Source organism: Osmerus mordax, chromosome 1 (genome assembly GCF_038355195.1).
Source record: "Osmerus mordax isolate fOsmMor3 chromosome 1, fOsmMor3.pri, whole genome shotgun sequence".
Lineage (NCBI taxonomy): Eukaryota > Metazoa > Chordata > Actinopteri > Osmeriformes > Osmeridae > Osmerus > Osmerus mordax.
In genome coordinates this window covers 12,437,071-12,452,909 of record NC_090050.1, presented here as the reverse complement: position 1 = coordinate 12,452,909, position 15,839 = coordinate 12,437,071, and the positions used below count along the sequence as shown (strand labels likewise).

At 48.7% G+C, this 15,839-nt stretch overlaps 2 protein-coding genes across 3 annotated transcripts; both read left to right on the top strand.

Moving 5' to 3' along the window:
* The first annotated feature begins 4,540 nt into the window (after positions 1-4,540).
* ccdc51 (coiled-coil domain containing 51) lies at positions 4,541-7,596 on the top strand. 2 transcript variants are annotated; one of them, XM_067241678.1, is made up of 4 exons: positions 4,541-4,601; positions 5,289-5,660; positions 5,865-6,029; positions 6,575-7,596. In XM_067241678.1, exons 2-4 carry the CDS (start codon positions 5,346-5,348, stop codon positions 7,436-7,438), a joined length of 1,344 nt encoding a protein of 447 aa, XP_067097779.1. In that variant the 5' UTR covers positions 4,541-4,601; positions 5,289-5,345; the 3' UTR covers positions 7,439-7,596. The 2 variants fall into 2 exon arrangements, with proteins under 2 accessions (XP_067097779.1, XP_067097788.1); XM_067241687.1 differs by having other exon boundaries at positions 4,542-4,601; positions 5,254-5,660.
* Positions 7,597-8,003: 407 nt separating this feature from the next.
* On the top strand, positions 8,004-15,607 carry mcm2 (minichromosome maintenance complex component 2). Its single transcript, XM_067237994.1, has 16 exons — positions 8,004-8,045; positions 8,576-8,760; positions 9,054-9,217; positions 9,415-9,687; positions 9,964-10,183; positions 10,447-10,654; positions 10,887-11,021; positions 11,173-11,364; positions 12,326-12,419; positions 12,741-12,991; positions 13,158-13,284; positions 13,421-13,533; positions 13,786-14,028; positions 14,422-14,604; positions 14,737-14,892; positions 14,992-15,607. Exons 1-16 carry the CDS (start codon positions 8,040-8,042, stop codon positions 15,100-15,102), a joined length of 2,661 nt encoding a protein of 886 aa, XP_067094095.1. The 5' UTR covers positions 8,004-8,039; the 3' UTR covers positions 15,103-15,607.
* The last annotated feature ends 232 nt before the right edge of the window (positions 15,608-15,839 follow it).

The window sequence follows — 15,839 nt, the reverse complement described above, 5'->3', positions numbered from 1 at the left end:
CAGCCACAACAACACAAACCCTAACCAGCCACAACAACACAAACCCTAACCAGCCACAACAACACAAACCCTAACCAGCCACAACAACACAAACCCTAACCAGCCACAACAACACAAACCCTAACCAGCCACAACAACACAAACCCTAACCAGCCACAACAACACAAACCCTAACCAGCCACAACGACACAAACCCTAACCAACCACAACAACACAAACCCTAACCAGCCACAACGGCAGCTCCGGATGCAACACAATCAGACAGACTGGGCCCAGCCCAGCTGCTAGAATCTTGTTAACTTGCTGAAGCATGTTCACATCTGCTTGGAATTATCTAAATGTGTTATTGCTTCCTCATGGGAATTATTTTATCAGGATGTGGGGAGAGGGAGAGCGTATGAAATGTGTTGTAAGACGGCAGCAGAGCTGCTTACTTTACTTTGTGATTTCATTAATCAGTAGTTACTGGTGGTCTGAGATACCTATCTTCTAAAGGATGAGATCCAGAGGGGGCACACACAGGCTCTGATAGAGTGATGGTAGTCAGGTGGTCCATAGTCATGTAATCTGTTAGCATGGGTCAACAGCAGGAATGGAACCTGTTCGTCTACATTTACCATTAGACGAAGAGGACACATTCTAAGGGTGTTATGTAAGTGAATAAGGGAAGTCTTCAACAAGACAATGTTAGTTCCAAGCGTTCTGGAAGGATCCTGACATCGGAACATTTTCTCACCGTTAGGTCTGCATTGTTAACTTCTGGGAGAAGATGAGGGAGAGTGGGGGAGGAGGGTGATATCAGCTCAACAGGCAGTCCCAGCTGGAGCTCAGATCACAGGTGGGAGCAGGTGTGCGCTTGTGTGTGTGTGGGTGGGTGGAGGCAGGGGGGGGGGTTTCCATGGCAAGGTGGATGGCTGCCATCTTGCCACACCTCATTATTTCATAAATCCCTCTGTGCCATCACAGCAGCTTCCCTGACTGAGAAGTGACTCAAGAGACGAAGGCCACAGATGCCCAGGAGAGGACAGGCCTGTTACTCATCCAGTCTGAGGACACAACGCACAAACAAACAACAACTGTCAAACGAGCACTCCGGACGCAATATGCTAACACTCAGTACGCTAGTTTTTTGTTGTTGAAGATGGCATACATGGGAGGTTTTGTTTTTGTATGTATCTCAACAGGAGCTGGGCAGAATAATGTGGTAGAAAGAATAGATGCTTAAGCCCTGCCAATGATTTATGTACCATAGATAAATAGAGCTTTCTTCTCCCCCAAACACACCGTAAAGGTGTAAACAGGCATTTACATGCTCTTATCGCCCCACGGCAGGGCTCACCTATCCTCTCCTGTTAACTGCTGCTACGGCCCAATATTGCCCTTTTCATGTTATCTTCCTGTCAAACGCCACCGCGAATTAAACGAACACTCCACTTCAAACACCCCCCCCCCCAGTGTGCCTGTGCATGTATTTGTTTGTGCATTTGCGATTGCCCAATATTGTATTGTATTTCGTAGATCACCGCAAACATCATGAATTGCAGCCAGGATGTTTAACTCCCAACCCAATTTGTCTGCTTTTGATGATTTCCGTCACAAACTCTTGAAAACATCAAGAAAACTTTTAGGTGAATGTCGTCATGCCAGTTCCTGTTCAGGGGGAAGGAGACAGAAGCATGCCCCCAAAGTAAGAGAGGTTAGAGGTAAGAGCTCTCCTGGGTCTCCTCCTAGTGTAATGAGATGAGGACCTCTCATGTGTCAGATATCTTGACCTTCAGACAGATTGGGTTTGTTGTGTATAACTGGATTATGTTGATTATACTTAGGAGCCCATTAATTAATAACTCAAAGTCTGCATTAACAGATACTTTGTAAAACTTTTATTAATACTAAATAATAAAGCAAAGATCAGAGCGAGCATGAGATTTCATTTGGAAAGCATGTGAGCATGCATATTTCAAACAGTATTTCTGTGACTAATTTAAGTGGGAATCATAAAAAACCTATTTGATGAATCTCTCTTGGTTGATATCTGATAATTTTGTCTAAATCCCCTTGAATGTTCATACAAAATATATCCTGAATGTTTTTGTATTAATTAATGCATTTTTTAATCAAAAAGTCAAATCAAATTCAACTTCCCCTCATCATAGTGTATACTTCAAGAGGTCAGGAAGTAGCGACAGAGCGTCACTTTACAGCAACAGGAGAAGAAGAGCATGCGTTTTGTCTGCATATTCATTTAGTGTTTTTGTCTGTCTTTTAATCTAGCATGTGATTAAAAGCAGTAGCCTGGGCTATCATTCATCTGACATGCATACTGAATCATATCACCTCACACACTCACCCCATATGGCCTGCTAGCAAGCTGTGTGGTCTCTCGCCACAGAGTACACACTCTTCCTTTTTCAAGTGCATGCAGCAAACCCACTTTTTAACCACCACTAATGACATTTTAGCCAATTCGCTACTTGAGTGTAGCCTACCCACGTCCACAGCCATCACAACACTACAACCTAAACACCTCAGACAGTGGAGGGTGTTTACAAACAAGAAGTTTAGCTTTACAAGAAGTAAAGCTCTTCTTACACTATAGCCTAATGTGTCTCAGGTCTGTGATTTTGTTAGGTGCTATGTGGTTGTTTGTTGTTGGGGCTGTTGTCATTGTTTTTGTTGGTATTGTAGTTATCTTGTTTGTTTATCTGACAGTTGCTGTACTACACATGATACATTTCCCAAAGTATTTCTTGTTCTAAGTCCAAAAGGTGTCATATCTTTACAGTTTGATGCTAAAAGGTGAAATTTCACTGTGACACTTTGAAATGTGTGAATGTATTTCAAAAAAGTACGTCATTTCTAAGAAGTGCATTGGTACTTTCTCAGGTCATCTGAGCGTCTCTAAATGAGCTGTCACAGGCGATTAGGGCAGGAACAACTCTTCCTGCTGTCTCTGAGAGCATGGGGCCCTCACGAGAGACGCAACCACGACTGGAATCAACGTCTGTGTTCACATGCCCAGGCAGAGCAGATTCACCATGTAAGATGCATTCTGCTTGCTCTCTAACTGTGTGAAGCATCTATTCATTTTCTGATTCTTCACAGAAAACTGGTCAGCGTGATGATGACGCTTGGTGTTGTGAATATCCCCTCTTTATGTCTCTGTCTGTTACGGGTCAGGATGTGGAGGATGAGGCTTTAGGTGTTTGGAGTTGTGATCGGCCTGCATGACCGAGGCCCGGTAGTTATCTCTGTGCGACTGTGTTGAACCAGGCATCACATGTAACCGGGCTGCGACATTATCAAAGAGGATTGTGTGTTAAGAAAACGTTTTGGTTAACTCTTATTTTTGAAATTGAGAAACCGACACTACAGTTTTAAACTGATGAGGATGTTAAATATAAAAGATGCTCAGTCAGACTGAGATAGGAGGGATTTGGAGGTCAGGGTCACACTGCTGACTGGGAGCATCCCACAAGCCTTGTCGTTTCAGAGAAGCTAGAAATAGTCGTCTGGACACAACAATGTGGCTCTTGTTCAAGTTGCCCAGGTCTTCACTCCTGCACATTTCTCCTGTAACCAACACGTTGATCACGAGAACTTATTGTTTGCTTTCCATGTCATTTACCCAGACCGTGACAATGTGACCTTGTTTGAAGATGAGACACATTATTCTCTTTATCTGTGAGGGGTCATAATGTTTTGGCATCAATGTATATTTAACGAGTGAACAAAGTCAAAGTTCATCTGCTTCATTATCGCAATGTGGTCCTGCATATATATAATACTAATTAAATCAAACTTTTCTGTATGGCCCTTTTTACAATTGATGTCAGAAAGGGCTTTGCAGTTGCCCACAGATCAGCTCCAATAACAAACCTAAACCTTCAGAGAAAATGAAGGGCCGAAGCTCTTGACCCCACCTTGTAGAAAATCATGTGTTTGTCACACACACAGAAACACCAGTTCTACAGAACAGAAGTGTGAAATCAACATGTTCCAAGCTGGGGGGTTTGGGGGAAAAGAGAGGGGGGGGGAGAGTTAGGATGGGAAACCCTGAGCACATCAAGCCAAACACTGACCCATCTGTCCATGGGATGTTCTGAGAAAATGATAATTTTCTTGTCTTTTGGCAACTTTTTACTCAACTTAATCCAAAATCTTAATTTGTGCCATTATGTGAGGGATACGGTCTATGATATAGTGTTGTTTAAATGTATAAATAAATATATATATACTATACTTCATATAATCCCAGAAAGTATTTTCAGTTTAAAATAACATTTTGTACAATTGTGGGTTTGTAAATTTTCCAGGTTCTTTATAATATCGAAACATGTATTTGTCAGGGAAATTAATTATTACTCAATAAGTAATTCAATTTCCATTCCTTAAACGCACAGCACAGTGTAATGTAGTCCAATGGCACCATCTCCTGGACGATTGAGAACTCACATTTAAGAAATACATTGAGGACCCTATTCCACAGCCCGGAAGCACATGCGGGCTATATGCCTGATCAAAAAAACTAGTTTCGAGTTAGACCGGGAGTCATGTCATCATCGCTATGTTAATCCCATAGTTGACAAATTTGAACACCACCGGTATGTCATTTTACTTTTCAAACTGTTTGGTTTGATGGATTACGTGTGTGGAGTGCAAGTATAGTAAACCTGGAATGAATGACACATAGCTTGCTCGCTAATACGTAGTGTGCGGAGCTCCAGCATCATGAGCGAGCCAAACCGGCTAACCTTGGATCACCTCGGATGCCAGTTGTTAGCCAGTTATCTCTTTAGAGTCATGAGTAGGTTATTTTAGACCTGAGCTGTAGTAACACAAACGGTCTTTGGAATTACCTAAAGCATATTTCATTTGTATAAATCTTCGCTGTCTAGCTAATTTCCACACAGCTACTACTAGTGCCAGGGTTGATTAGTTCATAGCAAATCCGTAGCTAATAAAGCACTTTTACTTTTGATTCTGAAGTAAATTTTACGTCAGATCCTTTAAAACGTTTACTCGAGTAATTAAATAGGTAAATATGTACCTACAGTAAGTACACATTTTCTTAAGTGTTAAGGTGTACTTGTGTAGCCTTTCAGGCACTGGAAGGCTGCCATACAGATGTAGAATTAATGTTAATGAATTCATTCATTAATGTGAGCCTGAGCTTCATTCTCTTACTGTAAGCTTGATTGGAACACACTGTTGTCAACTCGTAAAAACAAATAATCTTTATCTTCTGTGGTATAGGTCAAGCTAACACAACCCCTCGATGTGCCAAACAGGTGCCTTTCCGTTCGGATGTGTTGTGCTGAAACCTGTACAGTAAACACACCTGCCCAATGAGGTTAAGGGGCCCGGTTCGCCCCTGGATCCACGGTCCGGGCCTCTACCATGTCCACGGCCCCACAAGGGTCTGTGGGGTCCGGAGAACCTACTGCACCCAGCCCCCCCCGGCTCCACGGGACCATGGGGGCAAGGCTGCGGTGGTGCGTGAACGGACCATGGCTGTGCTCCAGAACCTAACAAGCCTGGGGAAGGAGTGGGGCCAGAAGACCATCACCACGGCCTCCGCCACCACCAACTACTGGTGGGGGCGCTACGAGGACTTTGTTGGCCTGAATGAAGTCAAACAGGCTCAGACTCAGGTCACGGAGGTAGGTCACAATGACTGGCAGACTAGTGGTGACAGTGTTTCTCATGGATAGGATGTGACTTCACTCCAGTGTCTATCTGCTTCCTACTTCTTGCTTGTGTGTGCTTTTGTGTATTTGCATGTGTGTGCGCGCTTTAGCATATTTATTTAGTTTAGCATATGTGTGTGTGTTCACATTCATATTAACGTGTGTGTGTGTCTCCAGGCGGAGAAGGAGTTCATGGTGGCCAGGGGGATGGTGAGGGAGGCCCATGGCAGCCTGGACACCCTGCTGGTCAGGCTGAAGGAGGTGAGGGACAGGCTGGACAGAGTCTCCAGGGAGGAGGCCCACTATCTGGAGCTAGCCACCATGGAACACAAGCTGCTGCAGGTAAACCACACGGATCTGGCCACTACACTACAGAGCTTTTAACTGTATTAAAGAGCTTATTGAAGATACTCTAACAGTGCATTATGTTATTTGGCATATGTCCTTCTTTAAAACAAATACAAATAAGAAACTACAATTTCTGAAAGTACTGCAGCTAACAGCTTATTACAATGCCAAGTATTATGGATCCTTACTAATGCTAGCCTTAGCTTAAGCCTGCCTTGCACGTGAGCCACTGGCAGGGGTTTATCCACTAATGAATGCTGTGTTACTATATTAACCACACTCTTGGCCAGCAGTGAGTCTCTTACTGTGGGGCTAAATTAATTCCATAGAAAGAGGATCAGATGATGTTTTTGTCTGAAGGAGAACATTAAAGAAGCACTACCGTAGAGACCCTTAAGCAGGGGGACATGTGAAGATGTTTTATCTTCAAACCCTCGGTCCATTTCACATTGAAAATGTGTATTATTGCTGTCCCTACACCTAATGTATCACATACAGAGTATGTTGGCTGTAACGACCCCTCTCTCTTCGTCGGACAGGAGGAGCGTCGACTGCGAACGGCGTACGAGAACGCAGAGAGCATGGAGCGGGAGAAGTTTGGCCTCTTCTCCGCCGGCGTGCGCGAGAGCCACGAGAAGGAGCGGACGCGCGCCGAGCGCACCAAGAACTGGTCTGTGATTGGCTCGGTCCTGGGGGCTCTGATAGGCGTGATGGGGTCGACGTACGTGAACCGGGTCCGCCTGCAGGAGCTGAAGAGTTTGCTGCTGGAGGCCCAGAAGGGGCCGGTCAGCCTCCAGGAGGCCCTCAGGGTGCAGGCTGGGATGCACCGCAGCCAGCAGGGCGAGCTGAGAGGCCTGATCGACAGCCTGAGGACCACGCTGAGCCAGGACAGGCAGAGGGACGCCCAGAACATAGACACCAAGCACACCTCGGCCCCTGCTCCAGCCCCGGTACCAGCACCAATACCAGCACCAGTACCAATACCAGTACCAATACCAGTACCAGTACCAGCCCCAGCCTCACCAGCCTCCCCCAGTGCCTCAGAGCTGGCCCTCAAGGCACTGGTCCAGGGCAGCCAGAGGAGCCAGACTCTGCTGGAGCAGCTAGGAGCTCGGCTGGGGGAGCTCCAGCAGGGCGTCTGCAGGGTGGGGGCAGAGGTGGAGGGGGTCAGGACTCTAGTGGAGAGCCTCCCCCCTGTGGTGGTGGTGGAGAAGCCGGTCATCCAGCCCCACGACTCCCAGCTGCTGGTCTGCGACACGGAGAGTGTCATCCAGGGCCTGGGTGTGGTGGAGAAAAGGCTGGAGGCCCAGATCAGCAGGACCTCGCTGTATAACACTGTCCTCACATGCACAGCGTTCGCCCTTACGGTCCCTGTACTGTATGTGATCTTCAGAGGTAGTTAATTAAATGTGTTGATGATCTAGACTAGATTGAAAAGGTAATGTGACGATTAAGACCAGGTCGGGTTGGGGTCCTTCTTGAATCATGATTTCATATCCTTAACTGATAAATGGTCAGTCCTACCCTTAATAGTTTACATTCAGGGAAATTAAACATTGCACTGAAGTGAAATTAAATCTAATAAATGTAAACATGAAACGCTGTTTTGTTTTCTTTGAATAGGTTACATGCGTGGTTTTGTTTAAAGAAGGTTTTTCCAGCCGTATGTTAGATGAGTGAAAGACAAAAAAAAACAGCAGCATAACATCAGGAAGATGATTCGCTTTACTGGACCTGCCGGAGTATCACAGGAGTCTGCCGTTCGTTAACTGTATGCGCAAGCCGGCTAGTGGGCCGGGCCGCCAAGTAATCAAATCAATGTGTACGTTCTCCACCAGTATCCACCCTCTTCGCAGTAGCACCAATCACAATGCATAAGCCTTTGCTTTAACATTACATATTAATGACGTTTCGCGCGCTTTGGCATCTTTTCGCGCGAAAAAGTTAGTCCAGACAGGAAACGCCAGACGCGTGGAATCAGCGGACGCATTCAGACACATCACTATGGCGGTGAGTCAAAATACTAAATATAATACAAATACAGATATTTTAATTAACGCTTTCTCTGGAAATCGGTGCAATGATCAGGATTCATTCAACATGCAAAGCAAAAAAGTCATGTGTGTTCCAGGCTAAAACCTTATGTTGATCTCATCTGACTGCAGCCACACAAAGCCCAATGATATCCACAGAGTTTACATTTTGTATAAAAGTGTACATTTCCAGTTTAACTTGTCACACTCTTCACAACGAATATTGTATTAGCATTGTGTTTTATAGTCAACCGATCGATGAACTCAACTGTAAATACTGTTGTTGAAAGGTGACGTCGCGGACAAAACAAAAGCGCTCGGTTGCAAGCTGCTGCAGCTACTGTAGCTAGCCAGCATGATGACTATCTTTTGAGCCGGTTAGCTTATGTTTTGTGACCACATGTTTTTGAAGAACTGCTTGAACGTTGTGTCCTATGTAGCATACTATGGTGCTCTTTTCCGTCTTATCGTGGTTTGCTTCTAAGCTTCCACGGTTACTGTCTCCAGGATTCATCGGAGTCGTTCCACATGGCCACCAGCCCGACCCGCGGCTCCCGGCGGGGAGACATGACGTCCAGCCCGGGCAGAGATCTGCCGCCCTTCGAGGACGAGTCGGAGGGTATCCTGGGTGACACCCTGCCGGATGAGGAGGACGGAGACGGAGAGGAGCTGATCGGAGACGGGATGGAGAGGTGAGGATGAAGTGGCAGTGCGTGCAATAACATAAAGTTGAGGAGACTGGTTCAAAGCTTCAACAAGTGTCCTTTGTTGAATTATCACATCCCTGTGTTCTAAACAGCAGTACCTGTTAGTCCAAAAGTGAGGTATGGACCCTCAGCTCTGTGTGTAATTGATGAGCCATGTTTTGGTTTCTCATGCATCACTCTCCCTTTCTGCTTCATCCCTTCTCCCCTGTCTCCTTTCTGTACATCTTTGTTCTTGTATCCCTCCTTCCTTCTCTCCTTTCTCATCCCTTTCTCTCCAGGGACTACCGGAACATCCCGGAGCTGGACCAGTACGAGCAGGAGGGGCTAGACCTCGACGAGGACCTGTCAGAGCTCTCCCCCGGAGCACGAGCGGCGGCCGAGGAGGCTATGAGGAGGCGTGACCGCGAGCAGGGAGGCCGTCTGAGGAGGGGTCTGCTGTACGGTGAGGAACTCCAGTTAGCTACCGACGGAGAACTACTGACAATTCCGTATTATCTACCACTGTCAAGCTATTGACATGGCTGAAATTTCACTTACCTACCACTGGAAAACAACTGACAGGCTACAACATCCCTACTGAATAGGAAGTGAGGTTTTTTGTTGTTTATCCTCTCCTTTGTTGTTGTTTACGGTTGACAGACAGCGAGGATGAGGATGACGAGCGCCCGGCGGCCAGGCGGCGCCGCTTCGCCGAGCGGGCGGCGGAGGGGACGGGCGAGGGCCTGGAGGACGAGGAGATGATCGAGAGCATCGAGAACCTGGAGGACATGAAGGGCCACTCCGTCAGGGAGTGGGTTTCCATGGCAGCGCCCCGCCTGGAGATCTACCACCGCTTCAAGAACTTCCTGCGCACGTACGTGGACGAGAACGGCCACAACGTCTTCAAGGAGAAGATCAGCGATATGTGCAAAGGTGTGTGTGTGTGTGTGTGTGAGAAAGAGAGAGAACAGAATACATGTGTGAGTGGAGACCAATTTGTGTGTGTCTGTTAGCCTTGGAATAAGAGCCACATAAACGACCACCAGCTCATGAACTTATTTTAACTAACCGGCTCACTCACAAATCAGTTTTGTATCCAGCTCACCAGTACTAACTAACTACACTAACTAACTTCTGTTAATGAACCTGCTAAATGCGTTCCATCCAGCTGACTAGCTGCCCTGCTAACCCAGCGGTGTGTTGTTCCAGAGAACAAGGAGAGTCTGGTGGTGAACTACGAGGACCTGGCCGCCAGAGAGCACGTCCTGGCCTACTTCCTGCCCGAGGCGCCCACCGAGATGCTGAAGATCTTCGACGAGGCGGCCAAGGAGGTGGTGCTCGCCATGTACCCCAAATACGACCGCATCGCCCACGAGATCCACGTCCGCATCTGCAACCTGCCCCTGGTGGAGGAGCTGCGCTCGCTCAGGTACACACACACACACACACACACACACACACACACACACACACACACACACACACACACACACACACAAAGACAAATAACAAATAGATACAGACACACACACACATATATTCACGTATATACAAACATGAATAGAAACACAAAATGCACACCAAACATACTAAACGAACCCCGGCAGTATCATCCTCTATCATTCTTCTAACCGTCCTCCTCCCTCCCTCTCTCATCTCTCTCCCTCTCCTCTCCTCTCCTTCCTCCTCTAGGCAGCTCCATCTGAACCAGCTGATCAGGACCAGCGGGGTGGTGACCAGTGGCACGGGGGTCCTCCCCCAGCTGGGCATGGTCAAGTACAACTGTAACAAGTGTAACTTTGTCCTGGGGCCCTTCTTCCAGTCCCAGAACCAGGAGGTGAAGCCAGGCTCCTGCCCTGAGTGCCAGTCGTTCGGGCCGTTCGAGATCAACATGGAGCAGGTGAGAGGAGGGACAGACACACACACAGAGACGAGAGTAACACACACAGTTGGGACACACACACACACACACACACAGAGACAAGAGTAACAAGAGATAGGAGCAATGTATGCAGGCGTGCACACACATGAATATCACAAAACACACACTATAAGAACAGAGACTCATCAGAGGAACACACACAGGAGGAAATGATGATGCATGAACCATGTGACCTTTTCTGCGCCCCCAGACGGTGTACCAGAACTACCAGCGAATCACCATCCAGGAGAGCCCCGGCAAAGTGGCGGCTGGCCGCCTCCCACGCTCCAAAGATGCCATCCTATTGGCCGACCTGGTTGACTGTTGCAGACCTGGCGATGAGATTGTGAGCGGAACATCTCTGACTTCACCACTTCAGTCCACGCTGAAAACAGTCAATTTACTGTAGAAACAGTTCCTTCATTCTGCTTCCTTTTGAATGGCACGCGTCAGAGCCCTATTTCCTGTCACTCAACTCTGTACTTCCTGTGTTCCAGGAGCTGACAGGCATCTACACCAACAACTATGACGGTTCTCTGAACATGGCCAACGGCTTTCCCGTGTTCGCCACCGTCATCATGGCCAATCACATCACGCGCAAGGACGACGGGGGGGCGGTGGCCGAGCTGACAGACGAGGACATCAAGGCCATTGTGACGCTCAGCAAGGACGAGCGCATAGGGGAGAGGGTGAGACACACACACTGACACACACACACACACATAGGGGAGAGGGTGAGACACACACACTGACACACACACACACACATAGGGGAGAGGGTGAGACACACACACTGACACACACACACACACATAGGGGAGAGGGTGAGACACACACACTGACACACACACACACACATAGGGGACAGGGTGAGACACACACACTGACACACACACACATAGGGGAGAGGGTGAGACAAACACACTGACACACACACACACATAGGGGAGAGGGTGAGACACACACACTGACACACACACACACACATAGGGGAGAGGGTGAGACAAACACACTGACACACACACACACACATAGGGGAGAGGGTGAGACAAACACACTGACACACACACACACACATAGGGGAAAGGGTGAGACACACACACTGACACACACACACATAGGGGAGAGGGTGAGACAAACACACTGACACACACACACACACATAGGGGAGAGGGTGAGACAAACACACTGACACACACACACACACATAGGGGAAAGGGTGAGACACACACACTGACACACACACACATAGGGGAGAGGGTGAGACAAACACACTGACACACACACACATAGGGGAGAGGGTGAGACAAACACACTGACACACACACACACACATAGGGGAGAGGGTGAGACAAACACACTGACACACACACACACACATAGGGGAAAGGGTGAGACACACACACTGACACACACACACATAGGGGAGAGGGTGAGACAAACACACTGACACACACACACACATAGGGGAGAGGGTGAGACAAACACACTGACACACACACACACACACACATAGGGGAGAGGGTGAGACAAACACACTGACACACACACACATACAAACAGACATGGACACTGTCACACACATGCAAAAACAGACAGGCAAATACATAGACTCTAGAGCTGTAATCACTCTCTGTCTCTCTCTGTCAGATCTTTGCCAGCATTGGTCCCTCCATCTACGGCCACGAGGACATCAAGAGAGGTCTGGCGTTGGCTCTGTTTGGAGGAGAACCCAAGAACCCAGGTAGAGCCCTCATGGACACACTCTCTGCTGTAGGAGCACTGGCTGAACACTGGGTGGAGCTCTGACGCTAAACTTCCCCATTCACTCTCACCATACCTCTCTTTGCCTCTTTGTGACCCCTCTTTTTTACCTTCCCTCCACCCCTCTCTCTCCTACCCCTGTTCTCTACCTCCATCCCACCTCTCTTTCCTACCCATCCCTCTCCGCCGCTTCCCTCCTACATTTATTTCCGACCTCCCTCTAACCCTCTCTCTTTCCTACCTCTGTCTCTCGACCTCGTCTACCCTACCTCACTCCTCCCTCTCCCCCCCCCCCCCCCAGGTGGGAAGCACAAGGTGCGTGGGGACATCAACGTGCTGCTGTGCGGCGACCCCGGCACGGCCAAGTCCCAGTTCCTGAAGTACGTGGAGAAGGTGGCGAGCCGCTCGGTGTTCACCACGGGACAGGGGGCCTCGGCCGTGGGCCTGACAGCCTACGTCCAAAGACACCCGGTCAGCCGGGAGTGGACCCTGGAGGCCGGGGCGCTGGTGCTGGCCGACCGGGGAGTCTGCCTCATCGACGAGTTCGACAAGGTGGATGGAGGGGTGGGGGAACGAGAGGAAGAGAGGAAGGGGAGAGGAGAAGAAAGGAGGAGATGGAAGGGAGCTGTTTTAATGGAGAGGGGGGTTGTGTCCCCTGACAACTGTGTGTGTTGGACTTATTTCTGTGTAGCCTAACCCTACTGTGTGTGTGTTCCAGATGAACGATCAGGACAGGACCAGCATCCACGAGGCCATGGAGCAGCAGAGCATCTCCATCTCCAAGGCCGGCATCGTCACCTCCCTGCAGGCTCGCTGCACCATCATCGCCGCCTCCAACCCCATAGGTACCCCCCGGGGGAGGGGCAGGGGGGACTGAGGGGGGGGTGTGGAGGAGAAGAGGAAAAACAAAGTCCGAAGTTTTTGGTTGATGTATGTGTGTATTTGCTGCCAATGTTCACCTGTGTGTGTGTGTGTGTCCAGGTGGTCGGTACGACCCGTCTCTGACCTTCTCTGAGAACGTGGACCTGACCGAGCCCATCGTGTCTCGTTTTGACATCCTGTGCATTGTCAGGGATACCGTGGACCCGGTGCAGGTGAAAACGACTTCCCTTTCTCTGTGATATTCAATCTACTTTCATTACTGTTATATTCAACCTGCTTTCATTTCTCAGCATGTCTTTTCACAAATACACTTGGAAATCCATTTCCACAACCATTCAATGTTTACATTTACATTCTAATCATTTAGCAAATAACCACATATGAGCTTCCAGGCATAATACAACTACAACACAGTAGTACACTGCAGTAAAACATCACATTTCTCTGTATTCCCCCTCCATCAGGATGAGATGCTGGCTCGCTTCGTGGTGAGCAGCCACATCAAGCACCACCCCGGCAACAGGGAGGGGGGCATGGCGGGGCTGGAGGAGGTGGTGCTGCCCAACACGTCTGACGCGCCGCCAATCCCCCAGGACCTGCTCAAGAAGTACATCATGTACTCCAAGGAACGCGTGCGTCCCAAACTCAACCAGATGGACCAGGACAAGGTGGCGCGCATATACTCCGACCTCCGCAAGGAGTCCATGGTACGAGCCTCGGCCTACGAGCCTGGAGGGTCTGTTCCTCTCACTCTGAGCTCTGTTGAGAGGCGATGGTGTGGCCTTTTAACGTCTGGTGGTGTATCCCTCCCCTCAATGTTCTACTACCAGGGAGTCTAGGATTCAAACCTTAAGGCTACCCTGACATGTTGGCTTTGACTTCTCTGGAAATACATAGTATTGAACCCTGACCCCTTACCCTACGCTTGCCCTTCATCTGCGAGTCTACAGTATGACCTCTGACCCCTCCTCTAAACCCTCAGCACTAACCAGGACCCTTCTACAACCTCCACATGTCTGGGCCGCTAACACCTGCTGTGCCCAGGTATTTGTTTGCTATGTAGCTAAGTGTGTGTGTGTGTGTGTGTTTGTGTGATCCAGGCGACGGGCAGCATCCCCATAACGGTGCGCCACATCGAGTCGATGATCCGCATGGCGGAGGCCCACGCCAGGATGCACCTGCGGGACTACGTCCTGGAGGACGACGTCAACATGGCCATCAGGGTGATGCTGGAGAGCTTCATAGACACGCAGAAGTTCAGCGTCATGAGGAGCATGAGAAAGGTAGGGGGGGGGGGGGGGGGGTGAGGGAGGCATGGGGGGGAGTGGGGGGGTGAACTAGGGGGGTGCTACCGAGACGGTTACGAGACAAGGTCTAGACTATATTTTCATCCATCCTGACTCCTCCTCTCCCAGACGTTCGCCCGCTACCTGGCATTCCGCCGTGACAACAACGAGCTGCTGCTCTTCATCCTGAAGCAGCTGGTGGCCGAGCAGGTGACCTATCAGAGGAACCGCTACGGCGCCCAGCAAGACACCATCGAGATCCCCGAGAAAGACCTGGTGGACAAGGTAGCTCACACACACACACACAGTGATGTACAGACACAGGCTGCATGGACATCCTAAACTAACAGTGCCCCCTCCTCCCTCTCCCTCTCCCTCCCCCAGGCCAGACAGATCAACATCCACACCCTGTCGACCTTCTACGACAGCGAGGTCTTTCAAACCAACAAGTTCTCTCTGGACTCCAAGAAGAAACTCATCGTCCAGCAGTTCTAACCTCTCTGTCCTCGTCTCACACACACAGAACCACAGCTTCTGGAACACGCAGGCCCGCTCTGGGCAGTGTGAGCGCTGCGTTCTACGTTGTTGTGTGTTCGGTGTTCGAGAAGGTCACGTGATCAGCGTCATTTGTTCTGCTGTGTCGCATCCCTATGGTCAGGGATGGGTCGATGTCCAGGCCAGCCTCTGTAAATACCTGTATATGTATGTTCCTCTGGTGGAATCATAGACTGTCACAGGGAATAACCTGTCTAGGTTTGGGGGACTAATTGTTTCCATTCCATTAGACTAAGAATGTTTCTTGTTCCATCTTTTGTGCTCAAATGTCTTGGAATTTGCTTACACACCGACAGACTTTGTGTCGTTTGATGAAATCAGGTGTTTGTGACCCATGAAGTTCACGTATGTTTTCCATGTAAAACAAAGAAAAAAATTTGTTAACTTTGACCTGTAGTATGTTGGATTCTGACACTGTGTTTTCGTAAATACAATCAAAAGTGAATCTCCTGTCTGCTAAGGAATTTGTTCAACTTGATCTATTTGTCCTTTTATTCTTACCTGCTACCTCTATGGCACTGAACCATATCAAACATAGAGACTAAAGAGCTAATGCACAGAAACATATTACACATAGTCAAGTCTCTAGGGAGACCTCGTACATCTTATTTTGTAGTCATTTATATCTTCAACCAATAAAACAAAAACAGACATGCAAATACGTAATGGACGCCGAT